Source organism: Camarhynchus parvulus, chromosome 5 (genome assembly GCF_901933205.1).
Source record: "Camarhynchus parvulus chromosome 5, STF_HiC, whole genome shotgun sequence".
NCBI lineage: Eukaryota > Metazoa > Chordata > Aves > Passeriformes > Thraupidae > Camarhynchus > Camarhynchus parvulus.
Genome location: NC_044575.1, coordinates 34346536 through 34361369, shown reverse-complemented (window position 1 = coordinate 34361369; position 14834 = coordinate 34346536). Strand labels below are relative to the sequence as shown.

Below are 14834 nucleotides of genomic sequence, written 5' to 3'. Positions count from 1 at the left end.
CAACCTGACATTTTCGCAGAAACATACACTAGCACATTGAAACTGAAAAATTTGCCATCAACCTGAGCAAAAAAAAGCAAATAATTTTTCCTATACTTGTACTGTACCACACCTGAGATTTGATCAGACATCTAGGTCAGAGCCAAAGCTGTAGGGAAGACCATCTCTCTCTGCTAATCATAACTGCCCAAGATTAGTCTCAGTACATTTCAGCAACACTGCTGAAGTTTCTAAAATCTGCAAGGCATTTGGTGAGGAAAACAGCCAAACCAGTTTTCTAAAATCCTTTAAGCATGAAGTCACCTAGGTATAAATAATTTGGACTTTGCAGTATTTGGTTGCCAAAATAATTTTTGATTAGGCAGTAATTTGGAAAATGAGGGCAAAGAGTGATTATAGAAAATAGGTTTAATTTAGATTATATTAGTCGGGATTCTAAGAGAGATGATGACATTAGGAGATATTTGGATTGCTTTTACTGCAGGCAAGGGTAAGTTTGTCAAGAAATAGCTCTAGTGATAAGAATGGTAAACTGAAATATTAGTTTGTTGCAGTGACATAATGAAAGCAAGCACTAGAACTCTTTTCCTTACATAGTCTCACTCCTTTTCAGTTAAACTTCATTTTAAGAGACTAGCATCACCAAATGTCCAGATTCAAGAAAGAGAGAGCAAAGTGTTGTGACTAATGCATTGCAAGCAGTGATTAGAAGTAAGAACCCTTTAGGATTTTTTTATTCAAAAAGAAAATATGTACATTAAATTGTAGTATGTCACAAGTAAAACTCTTCTTGTGGACACTGAAGAGCAAACTCAGGGCTAACTTTCTGGTCATAGGGTAGGGTTGAGGCTGTAACTTGTAAGGCACTGAACTAGGACTATGAGGTAGCATCAGTCTGGACCAAAACTATTTCTATTCTACACAGGCATAAAACTGTGAGAACTGCATTTCTGTTTCTCACTGCTCCTTGTGAGCTTTGCCCTGTCCACAGACACTGAGGGCTGTAATTTCCAGGTGGCTCCTACTAGCTGAGCAATGCAGTTTGTGCAGAATATGTGACTCATTCTTCTGTCCTGATGATCTTCTGCCTTCCATTTTGCCGACCTGTCCATGTTGACTTCATAAAACTTAGTGCAATCTGCCTTAGAAATATTAGGCGAATTTTACTATTAGGTAATAAATATGGAAGAAATTTAATCTCAAATTGAGACTAATTAATTGTTTGGGTTTTTTAAATATGCACAAGTGCTTTGCAGAGCATGAAGATTTAAACCTCAGGAAGTAATAAACCCATAATATCAGAGTATGTACTCAGAGTTTTTCCAATTTTATTTGTGATAAAGAAAAGACAGATGCTTTCTTCTTTCAATCTAGTTTCTTTGTGGTGGCCATATGTACCTGGCTCATACAATGTATTTTGCATATTTTTCCTTTATTTGAAAGGACTGTGTTAGTACAGTGGATCTTTATGCCTCTTGGGAAAGACTCCTAATTCTACAGTATAATCAAAGAGTTCATCTTTGCAGCAAGAAATCTTTATGAACTTTGTAAGGAAGAAATTTTTTTTTTCCCCACGGCAAATACACTGTGAAGGCAAAGCCAGAAAAGAATTCCTTAGGTTCTTCTGCTATTAAAATGGCTTCTCAGTTCCTCTTTACTGCAGAAGATAGAAGCATACAAAAATGTATTTTTCTATATTTTCATGACTGGGAAATAGTAATCAGATGGAAGAATTTCTATAGTATTATGTGTTTGAATCTGAGCAGTGTTTCAAGTTAATGTCTACATGAAGCTTCAGCTACTAAAGTTTTTGAACAGTGCAGGCTCACTCTGAGTGATTTGTTTTCTGGTGTTCAGTTATCTGATTATTTGTGGATGATAATGAGAAGGTGTTTTAAATAATCAAGCTGCATTTTCTCACTTTGTTTTTCTCCTTTCAGTGTTAATTGTGTGTGTAGTTTGGTTGTTTCTCAACAGCAAGTATTAGGAGAAAGCAGTTTTCTAGGCGAGTTGTTTTCTAGGTTAATTATCATAAGTACATCTAAATTTAATAGAGAAAATATGGTAACTCATTTATTCCAGAAATTCTTTGGATTTCATGCCTTAAACTGTGTGTCTCACAAATATATATATATATATCCACATAGACACACATATATATCTATACATATACATAATAGGTATTTAAAAGGGTGTGTGTATATATATATACACACACACCCTTTAAATACCTGTTGCGATCTATTGTGCATAATCTAAATGTAGTAAGGTTAGCAATAGCAACAATTATAAAGAAGCAGTTTTTCTATCATTAATCTACATGCACACAGAATAACGTAATAATTTTTTAATGTTTATACAAAAAATACAGCCTTTAAAAGTTACTTCTGATGTAAAATAGAAAATAAGAGGTAAAAATGGTTTTTATCAGAATGTAAAATGCTTTTCTGAGAAATTTGATGAGCATTTGAATTTTGATTAATTTTTTTTATAAAAACCTGTTTCAGTCACAACACAAAGTATATGACAGTAGTGTTGGCAAAGGTGTTCAATACCATCCAAATTTTTCAAAAGCAGTCTGAGGAGGGGCATGATGCATGTTCTATTAGTGTTTAAAGGTGCTTACATGACTTTTTATGACATTTGACAGTATTATTGAAGAAAGGGAATATATGAATATGATATTCCTTAAAAAATGAATACAAAACTCCTTTTTATGTATTTTACAGCAAAAGACACCATCAGAATCATACACTGGGCGAGAGAAGAGGTCAAATTCACAGTCCTACATTGGACGGCCTATTCAACTAGACAAGATTTTACTGTCGAAAGTTAAAGTGCCTCATACTTTTGTCATCCATTCCTACACACGTCCAACAGTTTGCCAGTACTGCAAGAAGCTTCTCAAAGGGCTTTTTAGACAGGGTTTGCAGTGCAAAGGTAAGTAAATGTCCTTTAGGAACATAAAAGCTAAGCATAATAAAATTAATAAATTAGTGTTTGAGTGGTTACTATGTAGCCTTATTAATGATTTCCTCAATAAACTGTCTACGTGTAGGCACATGTACAATTACACTGAATTAAGCTGCAGTCAGAATTACAGTAATTGGTGTTCTGTAGGAGCTGGCTGCGTGGCTGTTCATTCTAAACCTTTGGTGTATGTGCAGTAGCTCACATTTTTCATTCAGGTGTAAATGATCTTGTATTTGGCAAAGGGGAACCTGTGCTTACAGCAGAATAGTTAACATAATGTACTATATTCTTATCTTCATTGTTGTTTATCTACAAGGTCCTGTGTGTAAATTGAAGAAGCCTATGCCTGAGCCTCAGCAGCTCAGTGTTTTGGGGAAGTTGTAATGGAAGTAAAATATGATGGGGTTATATGAGAATTTAAACCCACATTTTTTCAGTGTGACTAATGTGCTCTCAAGTGTCATAGCATTGTATACCTTAGTAGGTGCTGAAGTGAGTCAGGCCCCTTGGATTGTAGCCTAGGATTGCTGGCTCGCCTTAGCCAGCCTTAACCTGTAAATACGAAGCATTGTGCATGCTATGGGGTTGGAATGGTGGCTAATGGAGGCTTAAAATCACCTTCCTTCTATTACAATAAATAATAACTATTAAAAATTAAATCAGTATACTTTGTGTTACTTCTTTAAACCCTGCAAAATTCAAAGTTGCATTAATTTAACTTAAGGTGTGATTCTGATGCAATTTAACTAAAGTAAAATATCTATCAAAACATCACCTATTTCAGTTCATTTTGAATCCTGGTGACCTAAGCAAATATTAACCTAATTAAAAAAAAATTAATATTTATCTGTACTTTGGCACTCCTGTACCTCTAGTTGGTACAGGAGGTACCAACTAGATTTAAGTTTGGATCAATCTTAAATAATTATAAAGTATAGACAGCCTTAGAATATTTTTTTCTTTCTGTCTCTGGTTTTCCTGGTGTGTTAGTAACTTACAACTCTTAGTTTAAGTAAAATGTGTTCATAAGCCAAAAGAAAACAATTCCCATGACATATAATGAAGTGCTACTTACACATATGAAAGAAGTAAAAAAAAATAATTTGAAAAATAGGGAAAGGACTGAAGGAACCCATAGTTGGAAGCTGTCCAGAAGTTGACTTGTGATGTAAAAAACAAATATTTTCTCAGTTAAAATTGTTGGCTAGGGTTCTCCTGTTTCAATTTTCAGTCATCAGTATTTCCTATGTAGTCAGTCCCTTAAACTGCAGCTGATGCACTGCAGCCCATTCTGCTTCTGTCACTGGAAAGGCAGCTCTGGCTTTGGAGCCAGGCACTTGTGTCTCCTCATCACTCGCCTAGATGAGCTGAGCACCACTTTGGCTGCTGTAGTGCTGCTCCACCCAGCTACCCTTGGAAAGGCATTTTTTCCCCTCAGAAATGTGCTTCTAGCATCTTCATCCTGTCCCTTCCACTGACAGGCAGCATGGAGCCAGGCTAGTGCACACTCTCTGAACATATGACTTGTATTAATGAAATGGTAGGGCTTAATAGCTATAGGCTGGATAGCAGGGAAAATATAATTGTGTCACAGAAGAAGAAATAATTTGGCTGTATCCTTTTTTCACTTATCAGACTGTAGATTTAACTGTCACAAACGCTGTGCTCCGAAAGTGCCAAATAACTGCCTGGGGGAAGTTGCCATTAACGGAGGTAAGTTGCATTAACAATTGTTCCTGTCATTGTTTAAACCATCAGTTAAATAAAAGAAATGTAAAACTGTGAGTGTACAAACACGCATTTTTCCATTGCTTGGGAGTGGCCTTTCCTCTGCAATATTTCTGTTGTATGTCGAAGATGAAGTGTGGCAGGAATGCTGCGAGTAGCTCATACACCATCCTTTAGGAGGGTTTCTTCCAAATAGGTAACACTGGCAGACAGGCTAAGCTCTGCCACAGAGGTGATGTCAGCAGCAAAATGGCCCTGTGGTAACACCTGGTAAATGCAGAATGCCAGAGGAAAGCCAAAAGCTGTGCGTGAGAAGTTGGCACTCACCTGTCAGCTAGAAGCACAACATTTTCTTTTATTGTGAGGGGAGAAAAAAGTGGTTATGGATGATTTTCCTGAGAAGGAAAAACATGCCTAGAAGAACTAGGAATGCCCTTCAGAAAAAAATTCCACCATTCACTGATGGTATAAAACTAATCGTACCAGTTGCCACAAATCAGGTCTTGACTCTCTGCTGATTTTCCCATGCATGTGCTGCTGGTGTTTGAGTTAAAGGGCATATGGGTAGGCTTGACAGACAGTACTGGAGAAAAAAAGAGTGGCTGTAGGTGAGTTGTTGATTGCCTTGGAAATGCCACTTTCCTGTGTGATAAGGGAATGAGGAGTGTGGTGAAGTGCTCACTTCCTAATGTATATTACTGTGTTGTCAGTCTAAACTGCTTCTGAGGTTAATTAAGTATTACCTTATGATGCCTTCTTTTTCCTTTAAATCAGTACTTTATTGAAGACATATCAAGAAATTACAAAATTAGGAACATTAACTAATATTTTTCACAGTATTTCTCATAGTAGTGTTACTGTATCACTATGAAGTTTTTATATTTGATAGGAAAATTCCTACAGGTACTAAGTATTCCACTTAACCATTAACCATCCCACAACACAACTATTTCTTCAGGAGTGCAAGTAATGTTGCTAATGGAAATTTGTGGGTTGGTTTTCAAAAACTAAAATATACACTATGGAGTGTTAATTCCATTGATAGGAGTGAAAAGTTTTCCCTGAGATTTGTCGTCAGAGTTATAAATGATAAGCATTTATCCTGCTTAGATGCAGTTTAGAGAAGAGTGATTGATCTAAAGCGCTGTGAAGAGACAGGAAGGAACATAAACTTCATTTCTGCACAATTGAACTGAATGAACAAAATTTGTATTTGTTTCTGAATTACTCTTCCAAATTCCCTCTTTCCATTTGAGGCAGGTGTATTTCATCGCTACAACACACCGCCTCTGCCCTCTCCCCACCTTTGCTTCAGAAGCAACACACTACTTTTGTTTGGACTTTCCTGCTGACACGTGAATCTGGTGCTGAGCTGATGAGAAGTGGTAGTTTGTCTCAGGAAAGCTTGTGCAGAGTCACTTGGGGTTAGAACACATATTCTGGGCTTACTCCAAGTATATTCCTTGAAGATTGCAATCTTAAAATTTATAGAACTTGGCTTTTATGCACCAAATAATATTCTTAGTATGGTATACATAGAATCTTTATAGAACTCTGAATTGTGTGTCCTGAATGATTGATACAGAGTCCCTGGGATTAGCAAAGGCAATTTTATCTTGAATCCCATTTGTATTTTCACAGTCATTTGGTTCACATTATTTTCGAACTTAATAAACAAAATACAGTATCTGTCATTTTGTCCATCTGCTGTGTGATGCATCTTCCCTAAAATAGTAAGTGAAAGAAGAGTTGAGTAATGAAATTCGAAGTGTGGTGTCATCAGTAAATGCATTATATACAAAATGTAAGGAGTTATTTTTAACTGATTGTAGGTTTATTAAAAATAGATATTTTAAAAATGTTATAGGAATAGCAAAGAGAGAGAGCTTTGCACTGTGAAGTATCATTCATGACTGAATGACTGGTTCTGCTAGAGATGAAGTATGTGTCTCTTAATCACACATCAGTGATTTATATCCAAATATCTTAAGAATACTGTACATGAAAACAAACTTTTCAGATGTACGCTTCTAATTTCAGTGAAATGCCATCAATTCCAAACATTTTGCTGTCAGACAATTCAGTGTGCTTCTTCTTGTGTTACATTGCCTACACTGGCTGTCAAGAACCTTCCTCCACACAATTAGGCAAAAGTTGCTAGGAGAAACTGTTTGATGTGTTCCATGTGATTTTAACCTTACTTCAAATTTCTGAAACATTGCAACATCCCAGAGGAACCAATGCTGTCTTTACCCTCTGACTGGACCAATGATTTTATATTCCAAATAAATCTGTTCACAAGCAACAATGCAACAAAAAGTTGTTTCTTACTCTGATCTTGCTTAGACGTATTTAATTTGGAAAGTTTAATATAATTTAAATGTAAGATGGATGGTGCTATTAATGCTATGCCATAGTCAGATCAGTTAAACCTGAAGACTTAAGTTTTGGTGCTTGTTTAGTATTTCTTTTCTAGTGGCAGGGAGCATTGTTTCAGTGGTATTGAATATTGTGCTGTTTTGTGCAGGCTTCACAAAAAAACCACTGTTCCTGTGCAAAGGAATATACAGTTCACATTATAAATAATTGTCTACTTATATTGTAGGCAATATATGCAGGCAATAGACTTCCAAAGAGAACTTGAGTTTTTTGGAAGCTTAAAATGTGCCAGGATGTTGTAGTTGGAGTATCACGTGTTTTTAGATAATAACTTGAGAAATGGTATTCCAGACCTTCTTAGTCCTGGGGCTGAGTCTGATGTGGTCATGGAAGAAGGGAGTGATGACAATGACAGTGAAAGAAACAGTGGCTTTATAGATGACATGGAAGAATCTATGGCTCATGATTCAGAGATGTCAATGACAGGATGCCATAGTGACAATGGAGAAATGCAGGATGCTGATCTGGATCACGATGAATCTAACAGGATGATCAGGTGAGCTGGGCAATGAGTGTACCTTCCATCTTCCTTTGCATTTATTTGTACAAATCGTGTCTGGGGGTGAAGGGGGAATGTACATGGTCACTAGTCTCACTCATTTAGAATGGGGAATGCTGGTGAAACGTTATGCATTTGAAATTGCAGTGCTGATTATATGCATTTGTAATTTAAGAGAAGCTTTATTGTCAAGTTGAAGTAGCATTTGAAAACTTATGCAAAAGTAGTTCTTACATGTCTGTTCTCATATCAAAATTATGTGAAACTATTTGTGCATAATTACTAGTAAAATATTTATTGTTTACTTGATTTCCAAGGCATTCTTTCCCTGGTTTAACAGTGCAGTGCCTTGACATTTAGATAAATAAACAAAATGTGTAAGTGGCTATGGTATAATTGGATCTAGAGTGTTTGTATTTTTAGATGCCTTTATTAAAAAGGAAAGTTTGACAAACTTAAAGTAGTAATTTGAAGTAAGTTAGAAAATAGATTAGTGTTTTGAAATCACTGTTCAGGAAAGAAAACAGGAACTGAGTTGTGCAATGTACCTCAGAAGTGAATTAAGAGAAGAAACATTCACTTATTGGAACTGTCCAAATAGTATGGAAAAAATAGGATTATTCCTTATAATTAATGAGGAACCTAAATGAGGAAATTTAGGGAACCTAAAATGAATTAAGGAAATATCTACTGTAATTTCCTTGATGCAAGGGATGTATACCTTTAAGGGATCTATACCTTATATAACATTTTTCTTTCATGTCTGTTTGACCTGCAATTTCCTCTTCTATTTTGCTTGTTGGGAGCCTATCTCAGTAATATGTTCTTATTTCTTATATATGTTCCCTTATTTCTGTGTTACTGTCATACACCTGTTGCACTAATAGAAGGCAATCCATTTCAACAATATGCAGTTTTACTTCATACAGCAGTAAACTACTGTCATATTTATGTGCATAGATAGGTATGATATATGTATCATGTATAGACACCTTGTATCATTGGAATATGAGCCTGTGCTTAGATCACTAAATCATTGTCACAGAACATCTTAAATTCCCAAGTTTTATGAAGCAGACAGCATTGCAAATTTTCAAAATAAAAATACCCAATTGTGCTAATAAGACATTTGTAACTAAGGTACATGTTTTACTTATGTAAGAGAGATTCCTCCAGTAATACCTCTCTGCACTTACTTCTAAGGGTAGTTTCTGTATCCATGGATATTTTTAAAGTGATCTATATAAGGCAAATAAAAAATAAACCTCTTGTCAGCACAGAAAAGAATAGCTAAATAGAAACTGCAGATGGTTAAATCATTTTTAGGCAGAAAAGAGATATTAACTATATATTATATACTTAATTAAACTTTCAGACAGCGCTTTCTGTATTTTGATGGGAAACTACCAATTCATAAAGCTTATTTCTAGGATGCATTACAGTGAAGCAGGGCCATCTGCAGACATCTACAGTCACAACAACTTTGGGAACTTAACATATTATTCTTTTCCTAAACACTATCAGCCCTTTTTTATTGGAGTTGTTGCACCAATAGCTTTGCTAGCAGGGCATAATACAAAAGCAGTGCTCTGTTTTCACAATGCAGCATCACTGTTTTAAATTTCTTCCAGGAATAGCCAAGTATTCATGTCTAGGACTCAACAGATTGAGTCCATATTCAATTACACAGAATCTGCTTTAGGAGTTGTTAACTTAACAGCAAGGATGATGGGCTAGGTTGCTTCTGGTTACTACCAGATTTTATCTGCTGGTGCTATCAGGCATGCTGTCACATTCCCATGGCTTCCCAGCTTACTGTGTGTTGACTGAATGGTAGAAAGTTGCAGTGTGCATACCCCACCAGGCAATAGGGTTTCACCTTAAGTCTTTGAGTGCAGAGTAGCTTAAATCTCTTTCTCTGAGAAGTTGCAGCAGATTCTCTGCTGTGCCTGGCCAGGCTGTGTGCAGCTGACATGTTTTCTACTCTGTAAAGTGGCCTCACTCCATTGTGTGTTTGAGCCCAAGCAAGATCACAGGACAGTAATCTGATGGACACTCTCTGCGTAGGTTATGAGAGATTCAAGATCAAGTACTGCTCTGAATCATGCATAGCACCAGCTTGAGCAGTGCTCCCACAGCCTAGCTAAGGCCCTAGTCATTTTTCCATTTTCTTAGCTCATCTTTAGAAATATTTTTGGAATAGTGCATGTAAGCCTTCAGAAGGTCTCTGACATTCCCTTGGTGTAGCATTACAGCCTTTTTTCTTTGTAATCTCAAGATACTTGGAATGACAAAACAAAATAGTTTACAAACCAGGTCTGCTAACAATGATAAAAATAAATGTGGGTATTTTCTATGTGTGTGTATACATGTATTCTGATTTTAAAGATTTTTTTTCTTTCTGTCCAAAGTTATCTTCTTTTTAAAAGCCTTTAATGATTTATTCTTAAGCCCTTCAACCAGCAACAATATTCCATTAATGAGAGTGGTACAGTCTGTGAAGCACACGAAAAGGAGAAGTAGCACAGTAATGAAGGAGGGTTGGGTGGTTCATTATACAAGCAAGGACACACTGGTAAGAATTGTTGCAGAAGACCTGTCTTCCAGTAAATGTTATGTTATAGTATAGAATTAAATTCTAACAATACTCAGATAATTTACAGTCACTCATGTAAGGCATTTTTTGCAATTTTTATAATTCCTAAAGTCCCAATACTTACAATAACTGGGACTGGCAGTGCTTGTAAGAACAGGAGACAGTTAAAACATGCAAAAACCATCTGAATATATCTGTTGCATTATCATAGACAGCCAAATGTAAAATCATTCTTAAGGAAGTGAAACATGATGTTAAGGGGTTCTGTAAATTAGCTTTACTTTCCAGCTGCACTTTCTCTGATACCTTACTGCCGGTTGAATTGAGACTTTTGTAAAGTAGGTTTAGTGTAGAAAAAGGCTATTTTCATTCTAACCTGCTAAAAATCAATAAAGCCTTCAGTATGTGACCTTCAAAAGTGAACTGGGTTGTTAGAAGGGATACAAAAAAGAAATTTCAATTGCTTTAGGATCATGTATATCAGCAAATTGTGCTGAATATAATGCAGAGATCAGAATGAATTTTAAATTTTTAAACTTGTACAATTTTAACAGAGCTATTCCTGAAATTACAGAGCATAATAAGACATCTATAAATTCTAAATTAAATCAGAAAATTTTCATTAAATCTTGTACTAGTAATTGGATCTTTATAGTTCGCAGTACATCTCTTCAAACTAAGGAAACATTTTGGTGGTGCTTTTGCAAAATGAACATTTCATTAATTTACTTGTTTTTCACTGCAGAGAAAGCGACACTACTGGAGGCTGGACAGCAAATGCATTACACTTTTTCAAAATGATACTGGAAGCAAATATTACAAAGTAAGGAATATTTTTCAACCTCTTTTCATACCAATATAAGGACTAAATTGCTAAATTGATGCTTACTAGAAGTACAATAATAGTGTAACTTCTATCTAGGTTTTGGTTGTTTGGTTTGGTTTTTTTTCATTATTTCAGCTGTGTGTGTGTGTTCTGCTTTTCAAAAACAAGTCTCTGATCAGAAAGGTGTCAGGTCACACGGACCTATAAGGTGTGTGTTGTGGAAATGAAAAGTTTTTATATGAGAAGTCAACAAAATTTTATTTTCTAAAGGAGTTTTCTTAATATATGAATGGCCCTGCTTTTTCTCTGAAGGTACCTCACCACTCTCTTTGATAAGTTCAGTTAAATAATTAAAGTTCTATTTAGTCTTGGAGAGAAACATTTAGTATTTTACCATCAACAATTGTCCATGTCACAGAGTTTCAGATTACAAGAGGCTTTTTGTTTGTACAAGAAGCATGTGGTGAAAGGCAACAACTGATATCATAAACTAATCAAATAAAGCTCATGCTGAAGTTCTTTATGTTGATAATCTTTGCACAGAAAGTAAAATATTTTTTTCATTTTAGGAAATCCCATTGTCAGAAATTTTGTCTCTGGAACCTGCAAAAACTTTCACTTTGCTGCCTCAAGGAGCCAATCCTCATTGTTTTGAAATAAGCACAGCAAATATAGTCTATTATGTTGGAGAAAACATAGACAACCTCTCAAGTGTTCCACTGAATAACAGTGTTATCAGCAGTGGTGTCGGCATTGATGTGGCGCGAATGTGGGAGATGGCCATACAGCACGCCCTGATGCCTGTCATCCCCAAAGGGGCATCCACTGGGTCAGGAGCCAGCCTGCACAGTAAGTCTGCTCATTTCCTCCATTTCTGATGAGGAGAATCACCTCTCAAATGGCATTGCTCAGTCCTCTGCACACATTGAAAGGATGTATTGCGCAGCTGGTAAAGGCTATTCTGTCATGGGTTGTCACTTGTCTTCCATATTATTTTAAACACCACCGTTTCTCGTCCATGTGTTTTCTGTAGGACGTCTGTATTGATATACAGGATGTAGATATTTTAGTAAGCAAATAGTTATGGAATTAGTCAAGCTTCTAATTCAAGTTTACGTTGCTGGTGTGAGGAATAGCCTCCTTGTGCAGAGGGATGAAATTTTCTGAGCTCCACTTCAGAACTGATAGATTTTTTTGCTCATCCTAACTGTAATTTATGGTTCTAGCTGTCTGCAGAAGCAGCTCTTCAGTCTTTAGGTCACTGCAGCACAGATGATAAGCTCCCTTTCATCATATTTGGCTGTACAGCTGCCTCAAACATTGTCCCATGTTGAGACAAAAAGAGCTCAAGTGTGAAGAACAGCTATTCTAGGCACAACAAGGCATGTGTGTTATCCAGGACCAAAAGAACTGAATATATCTTAGCTTCCAATTTACATACCTTTGTGTAATTCTCTAGCAATGGTGACAGCTTATGTAAACCAAATATGAGACCTGTTTAAATCTGTCTTGGGTACTGATAATAAAGTAGCACAGAGCAAACAATTCCTCACTACTTGCCGTGTGCTGCTGTGGTTGCTCTGTGTTTCTGTTCAGCCTAGTGAGTGTAAAGAGAATTTGGGTATGTCTACATAATTTGGATTAGACCTTTTGTTGCAATATACACCCACTTTAGCACTTGACATCTGGACGCTGTTAATGCAGCACAAATGCTAATGAGACCACAAGCCCTTCAGGAATCAAGTAATACAACAGGCTGTGGCATTGCTTCTCCAGGCACAAAAGCTTACACATCAGATTAGATCAGTGATGTCCTTTGCTTTCTCAAATGGGATCTTGCATGAAATAGTGTCAAATTCTGGATGTCATTTCTGTCAGACTAGTTGCCTAGTGCCCCTGGTTTGAGTCCAGTGTAGCTAAACAAATCACCTAAAATACTGTACTGGGCATGACAGCTGTCTTATCTCCCTCTTGGGAAGTTTGAAAAATTTCTTTACAAGTTAGTAGCTATCTTTGCGTTATATGTGCAAAAATTAAGGTTGTTTGAGACCTTTAGAGCAATTTCTTGTGGACAATGAGAATAATAGCAGCCTTCTTTCTTTTGCTCAAAGTCTAAGACTTGTCTTTTTCCATGCTTTTTTTCCATGTAAACACAGCAGTACATATATTTGAAGACAAATTGGCAATGATTAAAAACCTCTCCATAACTGAAACATTCTATGCCAAAAGCAGTCCTCCTAAGGAAAGGGAATAGGCCATGTTACTCATGTTACTTACAGCAGCTGAGATTAGTGCTGATGGGTAGTAGCAAGTGTCTTCAGTGTGTAGTATAGGCCTTATAGCAGGGGACACTGTTCCGAAATTTTTACTTAAACAAATGGAAAGTCAGCATGAATGGGATTCTACAGAGAAGTAGGAGACAGAAGTCACTGTGCTCCAGAGAAGCATGATTTCCTTCCCAAAGTACTGTCTTTGTGTGTTGCAGTTAGCGCTAGGCATATGCTGAATTTTGCCTCAGTAAGTTTGCAGTTCAGATGCTTATGACTTGCTTATAACATCCTCAGGTCTACATTGATAGAAGTTGGATCTGGTGTTTCTTGTATTACAGTGCAGGTGCAAAGTTTTGTTTCCATTATGTCTGTTTTAATTTTTAAGTTTTAATAATGTCTGTTAAGCCAGTTGAAATGTGTATTACTTGTAACAGTATGCACTCTAATTTGAATGTGTGTTTGCCTTCATCTGAATATCATCAAATATGTTGTAGGTGACTAAATAAATCAAAATTATTATTAAATCCCTAAATTAAATCACTAAATAAGAACAGTTTAGTTGCAGTTGTTACTTGGGTGAGATTCAAAGCCTCAAAATAGAATGGGAAAAAGCAATAAGAAGCTTACTATGAGACTTCACTATTAAAAAAATCATTAATGGATTGTATAATTCTGGTTTTTCCCTACACTGCAAAGCTGTTGTTAAATTAATGTGTTTGTGGGCTGGTATAATTTTATATTAGCTGGTAGACGAACGAGCTGACCTAATTGGTCCAATTTTAGAGCTGTCAGTGGATACTGAGGTAATATGAATGTCATTTCCTATTACTACATGTTTGAACTAAAAGCACAGCAATCTAAAGTATACTTTGCTTTCTTCCCCAGGGGATATATCCATCAGTATTTCTGTGTCAAACTGCCAAGTCCAAGAAAACGTGGTGAGTGTTCTCTTGATGCTGGTGCTAGACATGCTATGATTAAGCTGGCAAAGTCATTGATCTGCTTTTCAAGAGGAGCGTTAGGGGAGTTCCCATCAGCCATTTCTCACTGACTTTGAAGAAATTAACAAACAATTCGCTTTCTTAACTTTTGACAAAAGCCATCTTCATGGCACCTTTTCTCGAGATGCAAGGATTATGTATGGGTAATTTCACAGGCTTTAACTGTGGGTCTGTGTAGGATGTTAATTACCAAATGGAAAAGGGAGGTGTAGAAATTACTGGTTCATGGAATTTGTCAACTGAACTTTGTAAAACTGACCACAAAATTTGATAAATATACCATTTCCTGTCATAACTGAGAGATCAGATATTCTTTGTTGTACAAAGATGAAACTGTTTGTATGCAAAGGAAGAGTTGCATATATCAAAACACATACATAGAGAATTCTGGGTTTCTTTTACTCTAGGATAGTTAGACATGGGTCATGTAGTCAAGTTAAGCAGCCACACTGCTTGTTTTCTATCTCATGGCAGATGGAACAAATAGATACTCCCTGCAGCC

At 36.3% G+C, this 14834-nt stretch overlaps 1 protein-coding gene across 7 annotated transcripts in view; it reads left to right on the top strand.

Moving 5' to 3' along the window:
- PRKD1 (protein kinase D1) overlaps positions 1-14834 on the top strand; it is a 116181-nt gene that overhangs the window by 83580 nt on the left and 17767 nt on the right. For all 7 annotated transcript variants that reach the window (XM_030950540.1, XM_030950539.1, XM_030950544.1 and 4 more), the window contains 7 exons: positions 2730-2940; positions 4609-4686; positions 7432-7636; positions 10091-10214; positions 10981-11058; positions 11631-11910; positions 14217-14269. In XM_030950540.1, coding sequence (XP_030806400.1) covers positions 2730-2940; positions 4609-4686; positions 7432-7636; positions 10091-10214; positions 10981-11058; positions 11631-11910; positions 14217-14269 — 1029 coding nt within the window. The remainder of the gene's footprint in view (positions 1-2729; positions 2941-4608; positions 4687-7431; positions 7637-10090; positions 10215-10980; positions 11059-11630; positions 11911-14216; positions 14270-14834) is intronic.